At 40.5% G+C, this 22,592-nt stretch overlaps 1 protein-coding gene across 1 annotated transcript; it reads left to right on the top strand.

Moving 5' to 3' along the window:
• The first annotated feature begins 4,931 nt into the window (after positions 1-4,931).
• LOC310989631 (polycomb protein suz12-B-like) lies at positions 4,932-18,835 on the top strand. Its single transcript, XM_083976744.1, has 16 exons — positions 4,932-5,562; positions 6,270-6,316; positions 6,446-6,510; positions 11,589-11,657; positions 11,972-12,021; positions 12,159-12,244; positions 13,010-13,262; positions 13,737-13,839; positions 13,979-14,084; positions 14,725-14,899; positions 15,004-15,092; positions 15,425-15,568; positions 16,228-16,385; positions 16,489-16,687; positions 16,788-16,867; positions 17,875-18,835. The coding sequence occupies exons 1-16, from the start codon at positions 5,394-5,396 to the stop codon at positions 18,371-18,373; spliced, it is 2,292 nt and encodes a 763-aa protein (XP_083832870.1). The 5' UTR covers positions 4,932-5,393; the 3' UTR covers positions 18,374-18,835.
• The last annotated feature ends 3,757 nt before the right edge of the window (positions 18,836-22,592 follow it).

The raw sequence follows: 22,592 nt of genomic DNA, 5'->3' as shown, positions 1-22,592 counted from the left end.
GATTGATCACATATGATCACTGATAAGAGACAGCTAACATGATGAAATGAGTACCCTAAAAAATAAAGTCTCCTTTTTAGCCCCTTCAAGTGGAGGTTGCAGTCAGTCACGATACAGTCTACACTACAGTCACAACTCATATTTTGAAATACTTTTGGGTGTTTTGTCCTTAAATGATTATACTATGTTTTGTTTTGTTGTTGTTGCTCAAGTGTACCTTTAAATCAGACAAAATGGAGATTGAAAGCATCAGTACAAGATGCTGGTTGTATGAGAAAAGAGATACGAATGGAAATGTACAGTACAAAGCACATGTGTGTTAAGAAAAACATGTAGAAGTGATTCACAAGCAGCAGGCACGGACGGGGTTCGAACCCGCGATCTTCGGTTTACGAGACCGACGCCTTACCACTTGGCCACCGCGCCTGGTATTGGAAATCCGATGATGTAAAAGGATTTAAATGTGGGCGAAGTTATTATTATCGGAAAACGTTATTATTCTGAAGTACAATTTGCAATATAGACCCACACGGGGATATCGATGCCTTCACGGCTCGTCAGTAAAAGTGGAGTGTGATTCAAGACTCCGTTCAAAATACACTATAATTTATCCGCCTTTCTTCCCGCTTTCTTCGCTGTCGCATCTTCTCCGAAGCAGTAGAAGAAGGGGGCATTAAATACTAAATGCAGCGTGACCGAAATATTACTTTCGGCCGAATTATCCAGAAGGTAAACTGCTTGGATTCTAGCATTATTTTGTGTTATTTCATTCGCTTTATATTCAACTGTTGCCGAAATCGCAAAAAGTGTGAAATATTCAAAGGAGGTTTGGTACAAGAGTGGACGGAATCCTGGAAGGGACATGGGACACACCCGGAAGCAGCTACAGGGGTTTCACAGTAGATTAAAGGGAGTGAAATTTGCCCGTTTTTGCAAACATGGGAGCTGGAGATGCTGCTGCTGTATGATGTGAAAGTTGTTTATTCACACGGATCGGATTTTTTTGTGGGAGTGTGCGGTCCGGTCCCTGTTAGTGTCAGGAGCTAATGTTGTAAGTAACACGACCGGTATGTTGTGATGTGAAAATCTGTGCCTGCGTAGTTAATATAGGAGAAGGAAATAACACAGGCTAATTCTTTAGCTTGCTAGCAGATACAATCTATGCCATTTGGGTGTTTTTTAAAACATAAATTCAGTATATTTGTCTGCACATTGAGTTGCTGCTCGTATGCTCTTCTATTAATATCACGTTGGTCTTAAACAGTAAATATAATAGCATCCTCATACGTCATCAAGTTGTATTACAATAAGTGTAGCTAGACAACATGTTGATCTATCTTTCTAGACACGAATAAAGAATTACCACATATCATTTTGTGCCATTCCTCACGGCATATAAAAATGGGATATACTGAATGCGAAGAGTTTGATAATACTGGATCTATTAAATCAAAAAGTGTATCTATGCAATTTCATCCTATCCCTGAAGCTGCTTTTATTGGATTGGACAATAATTCACAATTCATATTGATGATTCTTATCAGACTTTTTTTTATCACATGTTATGGTTTTACACTGATAAAAGCAGTGCAGTGATTCCAGTATAGTATGAAATCAGCTTTTTTACATCAGTGTGATTGTGTTACATGTGATCTTTGTATACATTTGTCATGTCCTAGTGACTGTAGATATGAATTGAGCTTGTAAACAAAGCATTACATCAACATAAGGATATAAAATCACTGCTCTATGATTATTTCTTTTCTTTTTTTTTCAAGACCGGATTCATGTCAACAAACTAAAACTAATCAGACAAAAATGTAGGTCTAGGAATTTAAAGTATTGACAGTAAAAGTTTGCTTGCTTTGCTCTGTGCCTTGCTGAAATCTTGTGCTCTTGTTCCAGTCTTTGAAAGAGCCTGTTGGATCTGCAGCTGAGCCTCCCTCCCTGGTCTGCTTCGCCATGCCCCTGGTGGTGGATGCTGTGTGGGCTCTATGGAGCATCGGAGCTGGCATCTATGACTACTTCCACACCAGTGCCATGGAGGAGAGGATCCACACGCTGGAGAACGTCCTCAACATCCACCAGTTTGTGATCGCGGCCCTGTCAGCAGGCCTCATCCTGCTCATAACGTACATACTCTGGAGAAAACACTAAAACCTGTTCTGACCCGGGCCTCTCCGGCCGAGGCGAGGCTGGGCACCCACGTTATGATGTTTTGTCGCAGGATATTTTTCATTACCCACGCTAGTTTCCATCCAGATGTTGGCCAGATGGACCAGTCTGATTAATTCAGCTGCTCACACACTTGAAGATCAAGCTTGTTTAGCAATGATCGTGATGTCTCAGATGAGGTCAGAAGCACTGATGAGCAACTAAACCGAGCTAAAAAGCTCCATTAAAATATAAGGGGTGTCTGAAAACGCCCTTTGGTTAGTTTGAGCTTGGTCTTTCTGTCTATCCATCTCTGTGTTTGTGATGTTTACCTGGCCTGAGATGGTTTATAGACCCTTGTGTACATTAACCCAAAATCATAACTGCTTCTAGAGGAAATTTTGCACTTTTTTCAGGCTTGACGGTTGTAAATGACTTAAAAAAAACAAAAAAAACAACTTCAGTGAGTGATGAGGGGTAAAGATGTTTGCTCGTTATCGGCTAGAACAGCTGTCTCTGAAATAATTTAAACTTTAATGGTTTGCTACAAGATCACATTGTAATTACCTCATGCTATTTTTTTATTAATATAACATGAGTTTTTTTTTTATAGTGCTTCTTAATGTCTCATCAAGTTGATGTTATTGTCTAATTATCTTGACATAACCTAAACCGTCATCATGGCCACAGCACTGGGGTGGTCAGAGTCAAGGTCAGTTTAATGGCTGTGTAGGATTTTGTTGCAAAGTGTCATAATCAACGTGGGAGTTTTTAAAAGAGCACATAAATGCCTTCAGCTGCTGTGGTTTGTAATTATCCTGGTTTTCAGGGGACATACCCTGGAATAACAGGATAAGCACAAAAAACACTGTTAAAAAAGTCCAAACACGAGAATTAATTCATCCATCATGTCGTTTATTGTTTACCCTTTTCATGAACAGATTGGAGATGTGGGATTTTTGTCTATTTTGTTATGGGATGAGAGGTTGTGCGTGTTTAAGTTTAATTTTTCCATGTTTACATTTTTACCAACACTGTCATTCATTTTTCCTGACGTTTTTCTTCACTAAAATATGATGTAATGAACGGTTCTCTGTTGTAGCTGTTAACTTTTGCTTCATCATCACTGTACTGTATGCACTACTGCTACCATGGCTACAAGTAAAGGGAATATGTTTGAATAGTAAGTCAAGAGCTGTTCTTTTTCCAACACTTGTTTGTGCTTTTTATTAATTAAGTTATTTTTAAATAGAATCATTTACATACTGAAGAAAGAAATCTGCAGCCTTTCTTTTACGTGTGAACAAGTCATTTAAAGACTGGATATTTACTGCCAGTCATGTGATTTTTGATTAATTTCATGTAAAATCTATGGTCTTGTGGATCACCACAGTTAGGTAAATTAATTACTGGTAGTCTTACAGTGGTGAATTACAAATATTCGATATATATATAAAAGAATGGTATAGTAACAAGTTTCAAATCAAAACTGTGAGTGATTTCTGTGGATACTGTTGCCTGGTTAGTTATTGTTGCAGCTTAGTAGCACAGTGGAGAGCATGTGTGAATTCAACTACTGTTTGCCCATGAGCTATTTTTGTCCTCATTATGTTTTGGGGTCAGCGGTTTAGTCATGTGCATAAAATGCAGTGCTCATTTGAACCATATCTGGAGAAATTATTGTAGTGTAACAGCTGTGTTGCTGACACAGGCAGCATCAGTTTCTTTTTCAGAAAAACTGCATTATCTTCATGGATGTACATTTAAACAATAATCTCCATGGTGTATTCAGATACATGATAAAAATCCGAACATGAAATTAATGAGGGTCACAGCACAAAATCCATCCAAATTAGACTAGAATAGAGTAAAATGGCTATCAGGTTTTCTACCATTAATCATTATTACATTATGATAAAAGTGGATAGTAGCATGAATTTAACCTAGTGGATCTGGTAAAAACGAAAAATCAATATAATCAATCAGTAAATCAATTGGAAGCTTGGTGAACTAGCCTACTACATTTAAAAATGATTTTGTATTATCTTTCTTCAAGGAAAAAAGAGAAATGTACAATATTTGCCATTGAAATTTAGTCAAAATCTTAAGTAGCATAAATAGAAATAATTAAATAAGATGGGCAAAATTATAAAGTATTCAATGAAATACAAAATTTGGTTTAATTGCGCCGCTGTTGATTGAATTTCACAGGTTTTTGTATCTGTGACCGTGGTTTAGAAACTGGCACGCCATGCTGCTCTGCTGCAGGCGGCAAATGTGCCTCTGAGACCGGCCAAATATCTGCACCAATCAGAGCTCAGCATTTCACAAACAAGCACTGTGATTGGCTGGAGCTGTTGGAAGGCGGGATCTTTCAACACAAGTCACGGTCGAATCTTCAACCCACATTCGTCAAGTTGCCGGTTAGAGCAAAGAGGCCGGAAATGTGCCGTCAAAATAAAAGCACCCATGTGACGAACATTGCACTTGTAAAGCTCGTTTGTTCAGTGCGTATACGTATTTCTCAAAGAGATGCGTTACTAAAATCCACAATGACATATTTATCACACAATATATAAGGCGTGGGACACGAACAGCAGATTTTATATTGTAATTGTACTTTATTTTGAAAACAACCGGATGACCTCTGTTTGATTCTGCGTCGCTTTTGTAGAACCGCTGACCTAACTTGCCAACAGTCGCGAAGGGAGAAATAATGTGAATTTTTGGTTGGAGGGAAAAAGCATGGCACCGAATCTCTTGGATACATTTGCCGTTTCTTTACTTAATCCGCTATCGATTGTTTGGTATCAGCTTTCGAGGACTTAATTGGTGAAGTCGGAGTGCCGGACAATGCTAGCCAGTTAGCCGTTGGTGTGTCGCTAGCTGGCTAAGGAAGTTAGCCGGTTAGCTAACGCAAGCCGCGTCAGCTTGCCGGAGGCTGTTCTCTTGTTTCGCGCATTTCAAGCCTGTCCTCAGACCTCTGAAACTCCTACACCGATGCCTAATCGAAAACGCTAGATTTAATCTTCACCAATGTCGAATATACAAGAGTGAAAGTTCCTTAATCCGCTTTTAAAATGAGGAGTCAATACAGTCTCTCCTAGGCGGCTGGTTCTCTGCCAACGGTGCTCTTTTGTTTTGACAAAGGGAGAGGACCTTAGTTTCTTTCTGTTTTTTTTTAACACCAGGTAGGGCGAAAGTTTGTTTGGTCTTTTTTTTTTTTCGTCTGTTTGACAATGGCTCCACACAAGCAGGGCTCCTCAGGTGGAAGCAACCCTGTGGGTTTTGGTCCCGGAGGAAAAGCCAACGGGTACCACCAGTCGTCCTCTGCGGTCGCTGCAACCAAGAAACCCAACATGCAACTGATTCAAGCCGACCACGAATTGTTCCTGCAGGCCTTCGAGAGTGAGTTGCTGGCTTCTGTCATCAAGTTGCATGCAAAACAAAAAAGCAAAAACACAACAATAGAGTTTATTTTTAGGTCACAGCAGGAGGCTTTGCTGCAGCCGTGTAGATGGTGAGATGAGAGGGGGCTGCCTAGTTGGTGGAGCGGAGCATTTTATATCTTATGTAAATTTGATTATATACACGAGTTACATCCTGTTGTATATTCAACCTAATTTTACCGATGGGTTTGACAAGTTACTTTTTAATCATACATGTCGCACTGATGTCATTTGTCCTATCATTTGCAGCTGCAGTGTTGTGTGCATATTTTAATCAAACTAAAGCCACGTGTTAGACTGTCTTATTAACAGTGCTTCATCAAATGATTGTTCTCTATTAATCTGTGAGATGTTTTTCATCACTTTTTTACTCTATAAGATGTCACAAATAGACAAAACACAAGTTAAGTGACCACAGAGTTGTTTCCTGCACTCAACATAAAGATATTAAGCAGAGAAATGCAATCCATTCCTCAGATTTAACAAGATTTGATTAGAAAATGTTTGGTATTTTTCCTGTTAAAAACAAGAGTTTTCATTCATCAGATGGATGAATGGATGATAATTGCACTGAGGTCATGATGTTTTCTTTCTGGGGCTTGTTGCTTGTTTGCATTTCAAAATTCCCATTTGAAATAAATAATCCATAACTATATTTATTTGCAGAACCAACTCAAATCTACAGGTTCCTCCGCACTAGGAACTTGATTGCTGTGAGTGCTGCACTTTCTTGAAACTCACAAAAGATAAGATAAGAGGAAATATTTCTGGAGCTCTTTGCATTTCAAAGCAGATTTGTAATGCTCTGTCTTCTCTCTCTCTCTCTCTCTGTTACATTTCAGCCTATTTTCTTGCACAGGACTCTGACTTATATGTCCCACAGAAACTCAAGGAATAACGCCAAAAGGTAAAAAATGCAAACAAATCTAAAAACATTGCTGTCTGTGTGTATTCATGATGGATTTCCTGTAGTTTTTTTTTGTGATTCAGTCCAGTGAGGAGGAGGAGGAGACTTAGATCTGTTGTTTCTTCTTGTGTCTCTTTATGGCTTTGTTTCTTTAAAGCTTCACATCCCTATGGCGGATTGAAACGTGTTGTTATATACGTCGCCTCTTAAAGCAGGTCAACTGTTATCATGAGTGAAAGTCAACCGACATGTAGGCTGCCGAAAGGTGGGGGCAGGCTGGTTCAGTTAGAGCTTAGATAGTAGTAGAGACGTTTTCGGTTAGGCTGCTTTGCATACAGACGCTTCACATACAAAAAAAAAAAAAAAAAGATCCTGCTGATACACATGGGGCTCTGCTTGTGGTTCAGTGTTCACAAAAGAGGAGTGTAAAAGTACATAGGGCTCTCTCTGTCTTTACGTGGCTGTTAAGTTTAGCATTTTATTCTGTGTTGCACAATGAAAAATAGTGACAACAGATATTTAGTGGCAACTTCTGAACAGTTAAAGTGTTGCAGTTTTATTCATTAGCAACAAAACCAGGTCTTTGCCTAGTCTCCTGTAAGTAATGTTTGTGTCTGCGTAATGCGCCAGTTTTTAGATTTTCTTTTACAAATGTTTGGTCACTGTGACTTTAGTGGAAAACATGCATTAATTGTCAAAAAAGGAAGTGACGTTGAAACGACCTTTCAGTAATTTCTTTCTCAGAATTGGTAGTAAAAATACAGATATGACGTTGACAATGGCATCAAAAGATTTCCTGCTGTTCTGCCACTAAAAACTGGCGACAGCGGTGAACCGGCTGATGACTTTCGATATGAATACGGCGCAATCTGGTTGGTTTTGGTTTTTGTTATTTGTCTTCCAAAAACGTATTAATCTGCAAAAGAAAAGATTTTGAAGAACGTGAATTTAAAGTATTTATCTGTTAAACACCGAACACGTTTGCAGTTGCTATACAAACATTTATATCATCCTTCATTATTAAATATACACACAAATAATAATTTAGATATACACAGTTTTAATTTTATTTCATTTCCGACAGCCATGATCTCTACTTCAGCCTTATATCTTGGTTGCAGTCCTCGTGATGAACTTGTATTTGTGGTGCAGTAATCTCTATTCATTGCTCTGGACTTGGTTGGGAACTAAAAATGGCTGCCCGCCGTTAAATGGTGTGTTCAAAGTGGAGGTAGTAGTGAACAAGGTGACGGCTCGGCTCAGTTTCATTTTCTGCTGCACGCGTGGGTGCTGCTGCAGTCACATGAAACCGAGCTTGTGATTTGAAATGAATGAACTTCGCAAGCGGCTACTCCACACAGCTACAGTACTAGTGTCAACGAAGGACGAACAAACTAAGCAAACAGAGTAGGAGTGGGTTTCATAAGTCTGTAACACTGAATGCTGTAAATTTATGTAATTAAAAAAAAATCAAGCTGGTTCAGTTTTCCAGACTCAACATGTCTCGGACGTAGAAGCATTTAATCTTTGTGTGGCATCTTTCAAAATGAGTCAACATCCTACCGAACCAGTGCTCAGATCTGTTTGATGTTGTATTAATAGTCGAGTCCAGAAGTCTGAGGCCGCTTTACCATTAATGGGAAAATGGTCTCAGACCTCTGGACCCTACTGTACGTAACTGTAAGCAAATTAAAATGACTGACGGCAGGTCCACAGGGTATGTATATATTATAGTGTGTATATATAGCAGGTTTTAAAAAGCCTTCAATCACATTCATAGTCTTTTCCCTTGGCTCCGATTTGTGGCTGGAAAATCACATTCTCACATTCCTTTTTTTATTTTTTATAAATGAGTTATTTTTAGCGGGCTTAAACATGCATCTGATTGTGTTTAAGGAATACTTTATTACAATTTCTCTATATTTAAAAAATGTGCCTGCATACACAGTGATTATTGTTATTAATATAGACAAATAATATATCTTATATTATATTAATTACATTGGCCGCTTCTGGATTGTTTTGCTATTTCTGAAATCAAAAAAAAAAAAAAACTTAATAGACAAATTAATGCACTGTAAGAGCATAAGAAATACAAAAATATATAATATATAAAGCTTTATTGCAGACACAGGTCCATATACATTATACAGTATAAATAGTTAAAAAAGAAAGGAAAATACAAAGATACAAAAAATGTGCATTTTATAAGAAATACAGGCTATTGCACCGATGCCACCTTAGCCTAGAAGTGAATCTAGCAGCTTTTCAAGGGGCTGACTCAGGCTTCAATTATGTGGTTCTCTGATTTGTCGAGGCGACACATAAAACTAACCATCAGCTGTCTTAAGAGTGCCTCACAGGTGGGCACACCATTGGACACGGCACTATGCCACCTAGGGATACAAAGCAGTAACCTCATTGCATCGTTGTACGCTTCCTTGAGCCTCTATATACTGCTCAATTGTTATGTGGTCTAACTGTAAGAAAAAGAGTATGCAAAGGTGTTATGTAGGTTCTGAACAGAGAACAATTCACAGAGTCAGAACACATAGAAAACTTCCTACTGAGCATGTTGGCTTCTCACAAAAAAAATTAGGGACACCTCTATCTAGCAATTTTCTATCAAATGCCTTTGACGCATCAATAAAACATAGGAATACAGATACAGACAGGTCAGTTCCATGTTTTCTTTTGAAGCCAAACTGGTTGTCAGAAGTTAAGAACATACGGTACATTTCCAGCTTTGTTAACAATATTTCTCTCCACTACTTTAGACAAGTTACTGGCTAATGCAATAGGTCGATAATTGTCCGTGCTGTTGAGCTTACCAGCCTTGTCTTTAAGCACAGGCACTGATATTACAGACATAATAGACCTGGACAGTCAGGACCCCATGAACCAGACAAGAAGTAAAGCACAAGGAAAGCAAAGGATGTTCCGCAGTGATGCAGTCTATACCACAGGCTTTGTTGTTATCCAGACATCTGCTGCCCTAACTATCATGTCTGCAGAGAACGTTAGATTTGTCAGACTTTGGTGTTGGATTGAAAATGAAACTTTGAACTTGGTCGGCAGGAAAAGTAAAACAATGGAGTTCATGTCACAGGGTAATATACTGTATACAGAGGTTGCTCGTATTTGGTTGATGAGGTGCGTTGGTGGATGTTGCATGGCGGCGGGCCGGGTGGTGTAATAAAAGTGGAGCTTTTATTCTGGCAGGATAATTTAAATGAAACAAGGCAGCTCTAATGTTTGTCTGGAAACAGCCTGAAGTGGTGAGGCTGCTTCTCTCTCTCTCTGCGCTCTGTTAGGCCGCCCAGGTGTTTCCAGTTACTGTAGCTCATTAGACCTCTCCTCAGGTTGATGCTGGACAGAACATGGATTTATGTGAGGTCACCAAATTCAATGCACTAATGGGCACAATTTGAGCCAGGTGGTTTTTTTTTGTTTTTTTTTTGTTTTTTTTTCTAGTTTCAGTCCAGCAGCACGCACAGAAACGACACAATACGCTGCAAAATACCAGCGGTGGCATCAATCGACTGCTCTGTGCGGTGTGTAAACAAACTGTCACATCCACAGGCAAGTTAAAGAGAGACATTACAGGCAAAAACAGTTTTTTGGGCTATTTTTCTTCCTTAACATGTCGAAAGAAATGGTAGAAAATCCACATTAAGGTTTTTATTTTACTTCATTTTGTCTCTTTTGTCAGTAGATTTCTCCTAAATTCACCAAAAGTTAACATGCTACTATCACATACTGTGCTGTGCGTGTTGTCTGACTCATGTCAGGTATCATTGTAAAGCTCTCTCTCTCCTAAACAATGATGTAGGCTCCAAAAATGTCAATTTCCTCCGTATCCGCAACCAATCGTAAAAGTATGATTTACATGAACAATCTATGGAATTTTACAGTACAAGTCTTTAAAAGCCGTTTTCTCAAAATGACTCTGAGCTAGAAATCTCCACTTCAGCAGCACTTATAGACACCAAACCTTGCAGTTTTATTCCTGTCTATATTCTGAAGGTTTTTACCGAGGGGATTGTTGATATATCATTCACAGCCTGATTTTTACCACATTTTCTTCCTAAAAACATGGTGAAATTTGTTTTGGTTTTTTTTAGGGCTGGTGACAGTATTTTCTCATTTACAGAGTGATAAAAAGAGATATTCAAAGTCCCCTCTGTTAAAACTTCTGACTCTAATGTGTCAACAAAATAAAACAAGATTTTTTAAGTTGGTTAGAAGAAAGTTAAAATTTTTACCTTATTGACCTGTAGTATCCCCCCTTAACACAGCTCTCACGGCTTTGAATACAAATAGAAACTGTTCCTGTGTTCGTCTTTGCCAACACTTTAATAAAGGTAATTAACATTCGCCACACTCGACTGGTTCCACTTGACTCGAGCAGCTTTCCACAGAGGTTGTTTCAGTCCAGCAGTCTGAGCGGCAAACGATCAGTACCTGAGACAGAAATAAATAATCAAATATATAATTAGAATAAAATGGTAAAGAGGATTATGCTGAATCAACAGAACCAATAACTTTATTAGAAAAAGATCATACAAGTTTCAAACTGTACTTTATGTTCCTGCAACCATTATCAGTAGATCTAATGAGTATCGTTATCAGTGATTAGTGAGCTGTTTGAAGCAGCCAAAACCTCTAAAATATTCAATTTACCATCAAGACCGAGAAAAGTAGTGACAGTTTGGACGTTTGGAAACCAACAACCATGATATACAAAATATTTGGTGATTCATTTTCTTTCAGGCTCTTTCTGAATGATTGACTGAGTAATCGTTACAGCTCTAATCTCACATTACGTAAGTGTATGTCTGTATTAGTGAAACATGACCTAGATCGGGATGTTTGGAAGTAAAACAGCTAATAAAAGAAGCACAGTTATGGTGAATGAAGTCAGAGAGTCTGTACCCAGCAGAAGAGGAAAATCAATTCGGCTCTGGTCTGTTTTTGTGTCTGTACTGTAGGTCAATGATGGGATGGGTGGCGTTGGTGTTGGTTGTTGGTGGTTAAAGTGAAGTTTGCTAACCTCAGCTGTTTGTGTGCATGTACAGGAAAAGCTTCAAGGTCGACAATCTGCTGTTCAGAGTGGAGAAGACGAGGGGTGAACAGGAGACTCACAGGTAAAACACAGGTTGTTGAGTGTTGTAGTTGTTGTTTCTCTTCTTTTTCATTGTATGTCACCAACTTTACGCTGTCACATCCTGAAAATGTGAAAAAAAAATATGCCTCTGATGTCAAAATAAACCAGTTCCTGATCTTTGAACTGTCAGGTCCTGATTTAAAACCTCAGTCTGAATAGAGGGATATTTAAAAAAACGGCTCCACTAGTTTTAAATGAAGCTAAAAAAAATTAGATCCTGTGCGTATTTGAATGTTACATCACCTGTTTAAAAGATTGAAATTAAAAGTTTAAATTTGTTCTGTTTGCCCACAGCTTGGCCTCCAATCTGCAGCTCACCTTTACTGGCTTCTTCCACAAAGCTGGTGAGTTTGTCTGTTGTTTGTCCCATTTGTTTGCTTTTTTTAATTATTATTTTTTAGATAAAGTCTTTCCTCTCAGTGTGACTCAGAGTGACCAACAGGAAGTGTCTCTTGTCCTGTTTGTGCCGCTGTGTTTTCAGGGAAGCCGTCTCAGGACTGTGAGAACGAGCAGAACTCCGTGTCGGTGGAGGTGCTGCTGGTCAAAGTCTGTCACAAGAAGAGGAAGGTGTGTGTGTGTGACGATCACAAGGTCTTTCATTACTTTTAGACAACCTCTAAATCCTTCTTTAAAGGGATAGTTCAACATTTTGTGCAAATTCTCCACTCGCCATAATCCCTATAGTCATAGCAGTAGGTTCATTACCTTTAATTATCGGTGCATGTTGTTTTGAGATCAGCGGGGCAGAGACGTGAGTTGCTCAGTGAACACAATGGAGGTGAACGGTGCAGGTCGCCTGTCCCTCATCAAACTCATCAAATACACAATCCAACAACTCCAAAACGCTCTGGTGGACAAGTTGGGACCTGCACATTCACAACGCTATGAAATAATCATGTTTGATTATGTAACATTACGACACATGAAGAAAATACTCAGAACTACTTCCGGCTGCATTTGCCTCTAAAACTTCTCTGTCTCGTAATGTTACATGATTATCTCATAGCGTGGTGAATGTGCAGGTCACAACTTGTCCACCAGAGCGTTTTGGAGTTGTTGGATTGTGTATTTGATGAGTGTGATGATGAGGGACAGGGGACCTGAACCGTTCACCTCTATTGTGTTCACTGAGCAGCTCACGTCTCTGCCCCGCTGATCTCAAAACAACATGCACCGATAGTTAAAGGTAATGAACCTACTGCTATATAGGGATTATGACAAAAGGAGAATTTGCCAAAATGTTGAACTATCCCTTTAAAGGACGGCATCTTGTATTTCTTCATATAAACGCTGTGTAAAAGCCTCTGACGTGTCTTCTCCTCTGCCGACCAGGACGTGAGCTGTCCAGTGAAGCAGGTGCCGACGGGGAAGAAGCAGGTTCCCCTCAACCCCGACCCGAGCGCCGCTGCAGTCCAGGCCAAGCCGGGCGCCTTCCCGGCCCCGCTGCTCGTCCCCAGCAGCGAGTTCGAACCCAGCAACTCTCACATGGTCAAGTCGTACTCTCTGCTCTTCAGAGTGTCTCGGCCCGGTTGCCCCCGGACACAGATCAACGGCCTGACCAACGGAGAGGCTCACCACAACAGAGGTCAGTTACTGATGTCTGGTTGTGTATTTATAAAGCATCATATTGGAAAAGAAACCAATCCTGAGCTGTAAAGTGTCGGGTGTTCGATTGGCCAAATACCTGAATTTTGATTAGTGCACAAAAATGTTGTTTATATCGGTTATAAACATGTCGTCTGTTGAATATCTTTCTCTTCTGGAAGAAGTTTGTTGTTTCTTCTACTCCAGATGTTTCTTCCTTTTTGCCTCATTATAGATTATTTTTGGGTGTGCTTGTTTTTCTCTGCCCAAACCGAGGATCAAAGAATAGTTGGTGTGGCAGCTACAGGATGAAAAACACCTCATGTCAAAAGCCTGGTTCCAAGAAATGTAGTTATAATCAACTAAAGACGTTCAAGAAAATGCTTCTCTACAACTTTTTTAACACCAGATGAAGCTGTCATCTTGGGTCTCTGTGTGACGAGAGGAGGTTCATGTCATTTTGTGTCTGTTTCAGATTTTCCGGAGGAAGTGGTAAACAGGAAGAGGAGGAGCTCCTCTCTCAGGGAGGAGGGAGAAACCACATTCGTAGCTCAGATGACTGTCTTTGATAAAAACAGGTGATAAAAGACTCACTCACTCGCTCACTGATCTGACACAGGAAAACGTGCTGCGATGTTCTCTCTGAAGCAGGAACCCCAAGTGAGAAAATGATCACAGTGTGTGTGTGTGTGTGTGTGTGTGTGTGTGTGTGTGCAGGCGTCTGCAGCTGTTGGACGGAGAGTATGAGGTGTCTATGCAAGAGATGGAGGAGTGTCCCGTCAGCAAGAAGAGGGCGACCTGGGAGACCATCCTGGACGGGAAGGTGAGTCGACTTCTCTGTGATGTATAAATTCATCAATCAATCCAACAATCTATCAATCAATCAGGCTTTATTTGTAAAGCACTTTTCATGCCCACGGCAGCTCAAAGTGCTTCACATGATAAAAACAAGAAACATAGAGGACACATATTGGGAGACACATACATTCACATACATATACGCATTCACACAATAATTTTAGAACATTGGATTTTAGAGGCATCGAGGAAACGCTATCTTACACTCAATCATTTGCAATGGGGAAAACACTAGATAAAAAAGAAAAGAAAAAACACTAGATAAAATGAAGTAAAATAGATAAGAAGAAAAAAACACTAGATAAAATGAAGTAAAATAGATAAAATGAGAAGAAGAAAAAACACTAGATAAAATGAAGTAAAATAGATAGATGTAATAGGATGAAATAGAATAAGAGTGAATGAATTAAAATAGAATAAAAAAGATGATAATAATAAAAAAATGAATTAAATTAAATAGGTAAAGTACAGTAGATATGTATAATGTGTAGTTAGATCAAGGGGATAGAGAGATATTGCAACGATAAAAATAATAAGATTCAGTTGTGCAAATATGTCGCTGTAAAAACCTGTAAACATTTTTTTCTTTCTGCTTTTCTCTGTAGCGTCTGCCTCCGTTTGAGAGTTTTTCCCAGGGTCCCACTCTGCAGTTCACCCTGCGCTGGACCAGCGACTCCTCCGACCGCTCCACCGCCCCCGTGGCCAAACCTCTGGCCACCCGCAACTCCGAGACCAACCAGGACACCCGGACCAGCACCCTGAGAGCCACGCAGACGCTGGGTGAGCACCACACATCTGTTTTCATCTGTAGATGTTGTTAATTTGTCAGCGGTGGGAAAAAAAACAGCTGCTGAGCCTGAATTCCTCGTCTTCTTGTGCTGCAGCTCTGAAAGAATCCATCAACACCGACGTGCAAACCAGAAGAGAGCTAATCTCAGCCGAGCCCAGACAGAAGCTCCGCATCCTCTACCAGGTCGGTCTCTTATCACAGATTTAACATCAAATACAGGTCAGCAAATATGAGTTTGAACTCCTTATCGCTCTTTAAACAAATGGAGAGATAAGTACTGTAGTTTGACACATTCAAGGTCATGTTGAGATTATTGGTACGAGAAGTTTGCGTAGGCACCATAATCACGTGTAATTCCTCTCCAGTATTGTTTAGTTTATTAGTCTGATATGAAGGGAGCGAGGTTTTTATTTTCTCAGCAGCAGAGATCATCAGACTGTCACTTTGAGGTTTGTGTCGGTTTTATTTCTTATGTCACATCCTCACGTTCACTGACTCTCTGTGTGTTTGTCCAGTTCCAGTACAACCACAACACTCGGCAGCAGACGGAGGCCAGAGACGACCTCCACTGTCCCTGGTGTACCCTCAACTGCAGGAAGCTCTACAGTCTCGTCAAACACCTCAAACTGTCACACTCCCGCTTCATCTTCAACTATGTGGTGAGATGCACTCACACTTAAGTTTTTTTTTTACTTTGCACTGTCTTATGGGAACACTGTACCTTTCAAGTTAAAGGGAAACTATGCAAGTCCGGTCGCTTTTCTGCTGTTTTACCAAACCCTCCTCTCGGCCATGTGCATTTAATTACAACGAAGCTGGCGAGACAGTAATTAATAGAGCGGTAGATAACATTATTTATCATATACCATGTTACCATGTGTATATTTGTGTAGTTTTATCCGTCATAAACAAGAGATTACGGGTTAGGGGGCGCATTTGTGCCACGGTGCTGCAGAGATGAGAGCTGGGACACCGGGTCGGAGGCTCTGATCTTACAAACTTTTCAGCCAAGAGATGCTAGGTGGAGGGCAGAGAGCCTCCATTCTCCCTGAAACAAGCTACAAGTCATTTATTTAACCATCACAATTACTCCAAAGCTGTTTCATTAAGGTAAAAATGAGCATAGTTAAGATAAAAACCCTGCATAGTTCCTCTTTAGAATAGAAGGTTTATTAAAGTTGAAAAATCAAATATAATGTCAGATCCAAGGAAAAAAAAAATAGGATAAAAGAAAAAAAATGCAAATAGGCGCTTCATCAAATGAGGCTGAAGTCTGATGCAACTTATTTCATTCCCTCACATCTTTGATCTTCCACAGCCGCATCCCAAAGGAGCAAAGATCGAGGTCTCCATCAACGAGTGCTACGATGGTTCGTACGCGGGAAACCCTCAGGACATCCACAGCCAGCCGGGCTTCGCCTTCAGCAGGAACGGCCCCGTCAAGAGGACGGCCGTCACCAACGTTGTCGTCTGCAGGTACGGCTCATCTTCTTCTCGCTCCTCAGGTCTCTCCGCTCCCGCTCTGTGTGCTTTAATTATTCAGGGTTATAACCTGCTGTGTGTCTCTCTCTGTCTCGAGGCCCAAGAGGACGAAGCCCAGTCTGTCCGAGTTCCTGGAGCCGGAGGACAACGATCCGGAGCAGTCCAGGGCGTGCATCAGCGGACACAACCGCCTCTACTTCCACAGTGACAGCTGCGTGCCGCTGCGGCCTCAGGAGATGGAGGTGGACAGCGAGGACGAGACGGACCCGGACTGGCTCAGAGAGAAAACTGTCAAGGTCGGTTTAAGAGTCTGTGATACAGAAAAAAAAAATAATAATAAATAGTTTTAAGTCCAGAAAGTTTGACTGTGATCTGATCTCTGTGTTCTTGATGCAGCAAATCGAGGACTTCACCGACGTCAACGAGGGCGAGAAGGAGATCATGAAGCTGTGGAACCTGCACGCCATGAAGCACGGGTAAGCGTGAGCGAGTGGTGGAGTTCAGTCACTCTCAGAGCCACATATGAAATCAGTTTACAAGTAATGAAACATAAACATCATCAACTCAAAGACTCAAAGAGATGCAGGAATGCAACAAAAATACACAGAAATACTACAGAGTGAGGTGTCTGCCCACTCACAAACAATACAGACTCTGTACAGATCAAGACTAAACTGTCTTTTTGTCTTTGCCTGATTTCTTTATTAATATTTAAGATATATAAGTTAAAGGGATAGTTCAACATTTTGGCAAATTGGCCCATTGCCATAATCCCTATAGTCATAGCAGTAGGTTCGTTGCCTTTAATTGTCGGTGCAAGCTGTTTTTAGAACGGCGGAGCAGAGCCACGAGCTGCTCAGAGCTACGCTACGGAGGCTAATGGGATTTCTTGGTTTCCCTCATCAAACTCATCAAATAGACAATCCAACAACTCCAAAACGCTCTGGTGGACAAGTTGTGACCTGCACATTCACCACGCTATGAAATAATAACAGAACGTAACGAGACAGAGTTGTTTTAGAGGCAAATTCAGAGACTGCTTGCTGGAAAACTGCCCCCGACAGGAACGTGCATCAGCGGTTTTGCATGAATTTCCCTCTAAAACAACTCCGTCTCGTAACATTCTGTTATTATCTCATAGCGTGGTGAATGTGCAGGTCACAACTTGTCCACCAGAGCGTTGTGGAGTTGTTGGATTGTGTATTTGATGAGTTTGATGAGGGAAACCAAGAAATCCCATTAGCCTCCGTAGCGTAGCTCTGAGCAGCTCGCGGCTCTGCTCCGCCGTTCTAAAAATAGCTTGCACCGACAATTAAAAGTAACGAACCTACTGCTAAGACTATAGGGATTATGGCAATGGGCCAATTTGCCAAAATGTTGAACTGTCCCTTTAACTTTCAGTCTTTTGTTTCTGGAAACAGCCTAAACAATGACGTATTTCAGGTTGCAGTCATTTAACCGTCTCCTCTGTCGTCCCCTGCAGCTTGATAGCGGACAACCAGATGAACGAGGCCTGTCTGGCCTTCGCCGAGAAGCACGGCGCCTACATCGTCAAACACGACCTCTGTCGCAACTTCCTGCTGCACCTGGTCAACATGCACGACTTCAACCTGGTCACCACCACGACCATCGACCAGGCCATGGCCGGGCTCCGCCTCCTGCAGAGCCAGGCCGCACAGGGAGGGAGGGAGAGGGAGGAGGAGGAGGAGGATGAAGAAGAGGAGGACTGGGAAACGGCCGTGGAGTCCCAGCCTGAGCCCGATCCAGATCCCGATCCAGATCTACCCGAGTACAAACCGTACGGTGACGAGGCAGCGAGCGGCAGCGGCCTGGAGAATGGAAACCAACAGCAGCAGCAGCAGGAGGAGAAAGAGGAAGAGGAGAAGAGAGAGGGAGGAGGAAGAGGAGGAGGAGGAGGAGCTGTGTCAGAGCAAATGTTGAACAAGCAGAAACTCTGCAGCTCTGGATCGGTTTTAAACTGACGATCGATCAGAGAGAGAGAGAGAGAGAGACACAAAGATCCCAAACAGGGACACGAGGCTGCAAACCAGAATCAACAAAAAAGGCGACAGACAAAACACGTTAAAGCACAAACAGGTCACTGCAGGGACGAGACGATGCGTTCAGGGGCCGGAAAACAACTCAAACCCTTTTTCTAAAAAAAATCATGGACGTCGTATTTTTTTTTTGACACATTTAAACTGAAGCGACAGAGTCAGAGTTCATGTTGATCGTTACATAACCGATGAAGAATTCAGAAAACTTGAAGCTTTGAATCCTCGTTTGTCTTTTTTTTCTTTCACAAACACAGTTGGTGCTGCGTTTAATGTCCATCAGGTTTATTAACGACAAAACTATGAAGCGAGCACAAAACAAACGATGTAGGACACATCGATGGTTGGTTTGGGAAAATAAAGAATATGATAATACCAAGTTTGCAAGAACCGATCATCGTTTATTTGGATCAATTTTTTGTGCTCTCTCCACAGTTTTGTTAATGAGCTTCATATGGAGTCGTTAGTTTATATTCGTCAGTGTGAAGCACCAATCGGTGACCTTCCAGCTCCACCAAAGGTTTTCATTCATCACCATATTTGTGTGTGTGTGTGTGTACAGTGAAGTCTCTTCTATTTTTTTCTATAAGTGCTGTAGTAGCTGCTCAGACAGCTGTGGTCCCTCCCGGTCCAGATGTTTACAACTCAAACACTCCAGTTCGAGGGCTCCTCTGTTGCGTTTAGTGCTGTTGACACATGCAAAACAGGAAAAAACCCAACACATTCACCAAAAACCAGATACACCCACACACACTCACATACTCGGTGCAGTTTCTCCTGCTGGTGCTAGATCCTCTTTTTATTTTTACTGCTCAGAAACACTCGGTGTAAAAACGAGTAACACTGCCAGAGCTCACACACACAGGGGCCATGTTGTATCACTGCTCATCACACACACACGTATATATACTATACACACTGAACTGTTTCCTGCCTCATGCTCGACCTCCTCAGTTTCAAATCCAGATGTGACGGTGGACACAGCTGGAGCACCAGAGTGTCAGTCAGTCGCCACCAGTTCAGTTTTCTGTCTGTGAAGCTGATGAGAGAGTCACAGTGAAACCTTTTTTTCTCCAGGTGCTGGTTCCACTTTCTTTAAACCTGAGAAGTTGCTGCTCATTATGAACCTATGAGTCTTTTTCAGGGGGTGGGGGAGGGGTTAGTGTAGTTAATCAACTAATTTACTAAGTGATCACTAATTATAAGCAGTGATTGAGTCGGTCGACCCTCAGACGGATCAAAGCACGAGCATGATGAGGTTCTTCTTTATATTTTTCCTGTGTGTCGTTTCTCAGCTGGTTTTTTTTTTGGTTTGTTGCTCCTCCTCTTCTTCCTCCGCTGTTGCTGTTGTTGCTGCACCTGTTATGTACATAAGAAATAATAAATTAGCTTTTTAATGTTGGTTGTTTGGGAACCTGAACACACCATCCAGGAGTTTCTTTTTTTCTTTTTTTTTCTTTTGGTAGTTTCTTAGTTTACAGACCAAAGGGGATAAATGTGCTGCAGATTTCTCCGCTCGTGTTTTCGTGTTTCCTCTGCAAAATATGTTTCTTTTACTTTCTTTTTTTTTTTTTTAAACAAAACAGTTTCAGCAGAACAGACTCGGCTCTGAACCATCCGCCCCGACTGATCTGAAGCCTGTAAGCCACACCAGCACCAGCGCAGAGTTAGACGCTGGTGCTTTTTTACTGCTCCACTTTGATCACATTATATGCAGTATGACAGATGTGGCCAGCTGTGAAGGAGCGGCACTGATGCAGAAGTATTTGGAGGTTTGATGATGATGATGGTGATGATGATGGGACTAGTTTGGATGTTAATGCGTGACTTCTCATGTTGCGACCCCCACTGCTCTTTCAAAAAAAAGAAAAAAAAAAAGCTTTACATCAGTCTGGAGCCTGATGGCGACGCAGGATTCAGTTCAGCTGCCGGTTCTCAGCCGCTCGTGTTCGCACGTGACGAGCAGAGCACTTCTTTGTTTTCAGCTCAGACCCCACTGCCGTTATTCTTTTGTTTTTTTTACTGACGGTTTTATTTCTGTTAATTCACACGAGACCAGCAGCATTTTGCACAAGACGAGAGGAGCCATGTGGAGAAAATAAGACTTTTTCTCCCACTGTAATGTAAAAACCAACTGAGTCAGAATGGTTTTTCTATTAAAAAGAACAATTTTGTATGATGCTCAGTCATGTCGTCTCTTTTTTTTTTTATATCCCAGTCATGTTTCCTTGATTACAAACCACACACAATGCAACATGAGCACATTTACTGAGCTGGTGCAGCAGAGAATCAGCAGCACTGAGCTTTGAAAACAGAAGACAGATCAATGCCTCAGACAAAAGTATTTGAGTTTTATCTTTTACCTGTGAGGGTTATTGTTAGTTTGATAATCTTGGATATTTTTAAAGTGAAGAAGGCAAAAAAAAAAAAATCAAATGTGATTCACTATAATGACTATATTCTAATACTGTAGAGCCAGAGTGTCATTAATAATCACATTATATCACAATATACTAAGAAGAGTGTTTAAAAAAACAATGAATAATGTTTATGATGCATTCAAGGGACAGCAAATTAATGTTAAATTTGTCTTTTTCTTGTTCAGTATCAGTTTAAGTTTAAGACATATTGTCCTATTATTGATACATTAAAAAAAAAAAGAAATCATCTGACCATTTTCAGATATACAATTTTTTCAGCATTTAAATTAACAGTATATAATATAGAATTGACATACTCTAAATCATATAAACTATGTAATTAAGACTGATACTTATACTATATATATATATATGATACGTATTTATTTTACAGCAGCCAAAAAAAAACTATTCAACACTTTTGTGATGCAATTTCAGACTTTAGGGACTCATTTGTTGAGGGAACTGAAGTCAAAGCTTTAATTAAACACCTGTAGATGTTTTTAAAACAGAAACACAGACTGTGATTCGTTGACCTGATGTTTATTGAACATGAATCGACAGCAGTGAGAACAAATGCAGCTCTTTGACCAGCAGATGTCGCTGTGGTGTTGAACCATCTCTTCACTTTAAGTCTCTTTTAGTTTCCTCTTCCTCGGGTGAAGAAGATGGAAAAGAAGGAACCAGAGGAGGAGGGGAAGGTGTGTTCACTGGTTTCAGGAAATTTGTACCATCCGAGACAAAAACACTGACCTCAGATCAGCAGAAAAGTGAAAGAAATGTCTCTGAGAATCTGCCTGGAGAGCTGAAACAGAGCTGGACGTAAAAGAAAAAAAAAAGGTTCAACTGTATCTGTGATATTTAGTGACTACGACCTGTCACTTCCTCCTATGTGAACAACAGCAACAACAGTCCATCATGTGCAAGAAAAGGCGTCTACATCCATTAACTAGAAAACATGCTGTTGAAAGAAAAAAGACAAAATAAAAAGAAAACAATAGGAGCATTGATCAAAATGAGAACGTTTTCACTTTAATATGTATCTCCTGGTGGTTATTTTTCTGATATGTATACAGTATATATATATTTTTTCTGTTCAGACTTGTCACATGGCAGAAACTGACGAAAACTGAGATTTATTAGATTTTCTCATTGCAAATAAAAACTTGAGATTCTGACATTTTCCAGACGAGTTATGAGGAAGTTATTTAGAATGAAGATGATTTTGAAATTCAGAAGCTGATTTTCTTTTTCTTTTCTTGACAAAGGTGTTGTATTGACTCCTGCAGATTGATGATTAGTTTCAGCCTTAGTTAAGAGACAATTACACTATTTTACAGGATCCACAAAATGAATTAAAGAGCAAAGGAAGAGATGTGATGTTTTCCTACATCTTTCTAAACAACATCTCAGACTGAGGTTCAATCACTCACATCCTCACTCATTCACCAGCAGCTTCACAGAGTAACGAACCTCTCCTCACAGGTGCTGAATACTGTTCAGATTGTCAATGCTAAACAAAAAGCTACAGAGTTAAAAAAAAAAAAAAAAAAAAAAAAAAGTAACAGCTTGATTAGTTCAAGGCAACAACAGTTCAACCAAAAACAAGCCTGAAGCGCTCCCTGTCTGTCAACAGTCCAGTCCAAACCTGCTTCATTTGCCTCTTTCCAAACAGCTATGAGGCGGCGTCTCATTGGTTCAGGTGTGTGAGAAAGAAAAAAAAAACT

This window comes from Trachurus trachurus (genome assembly GCF_905171665.1).
Source record: "Trachurus trachurus genome assembly, chromosome: 8".
Lineage (NCBI taxonomy): Eukaryota > Metazoa > Chordata > Actinopteri > Carangiformes > Carangidae > Trachurus > Trachurus trachurus.
The sequence above is the reverse complement of the archived record's forward strand: the minus strand, read 5'-3'. Positions and strand labels throughout refer to the sequence as shown.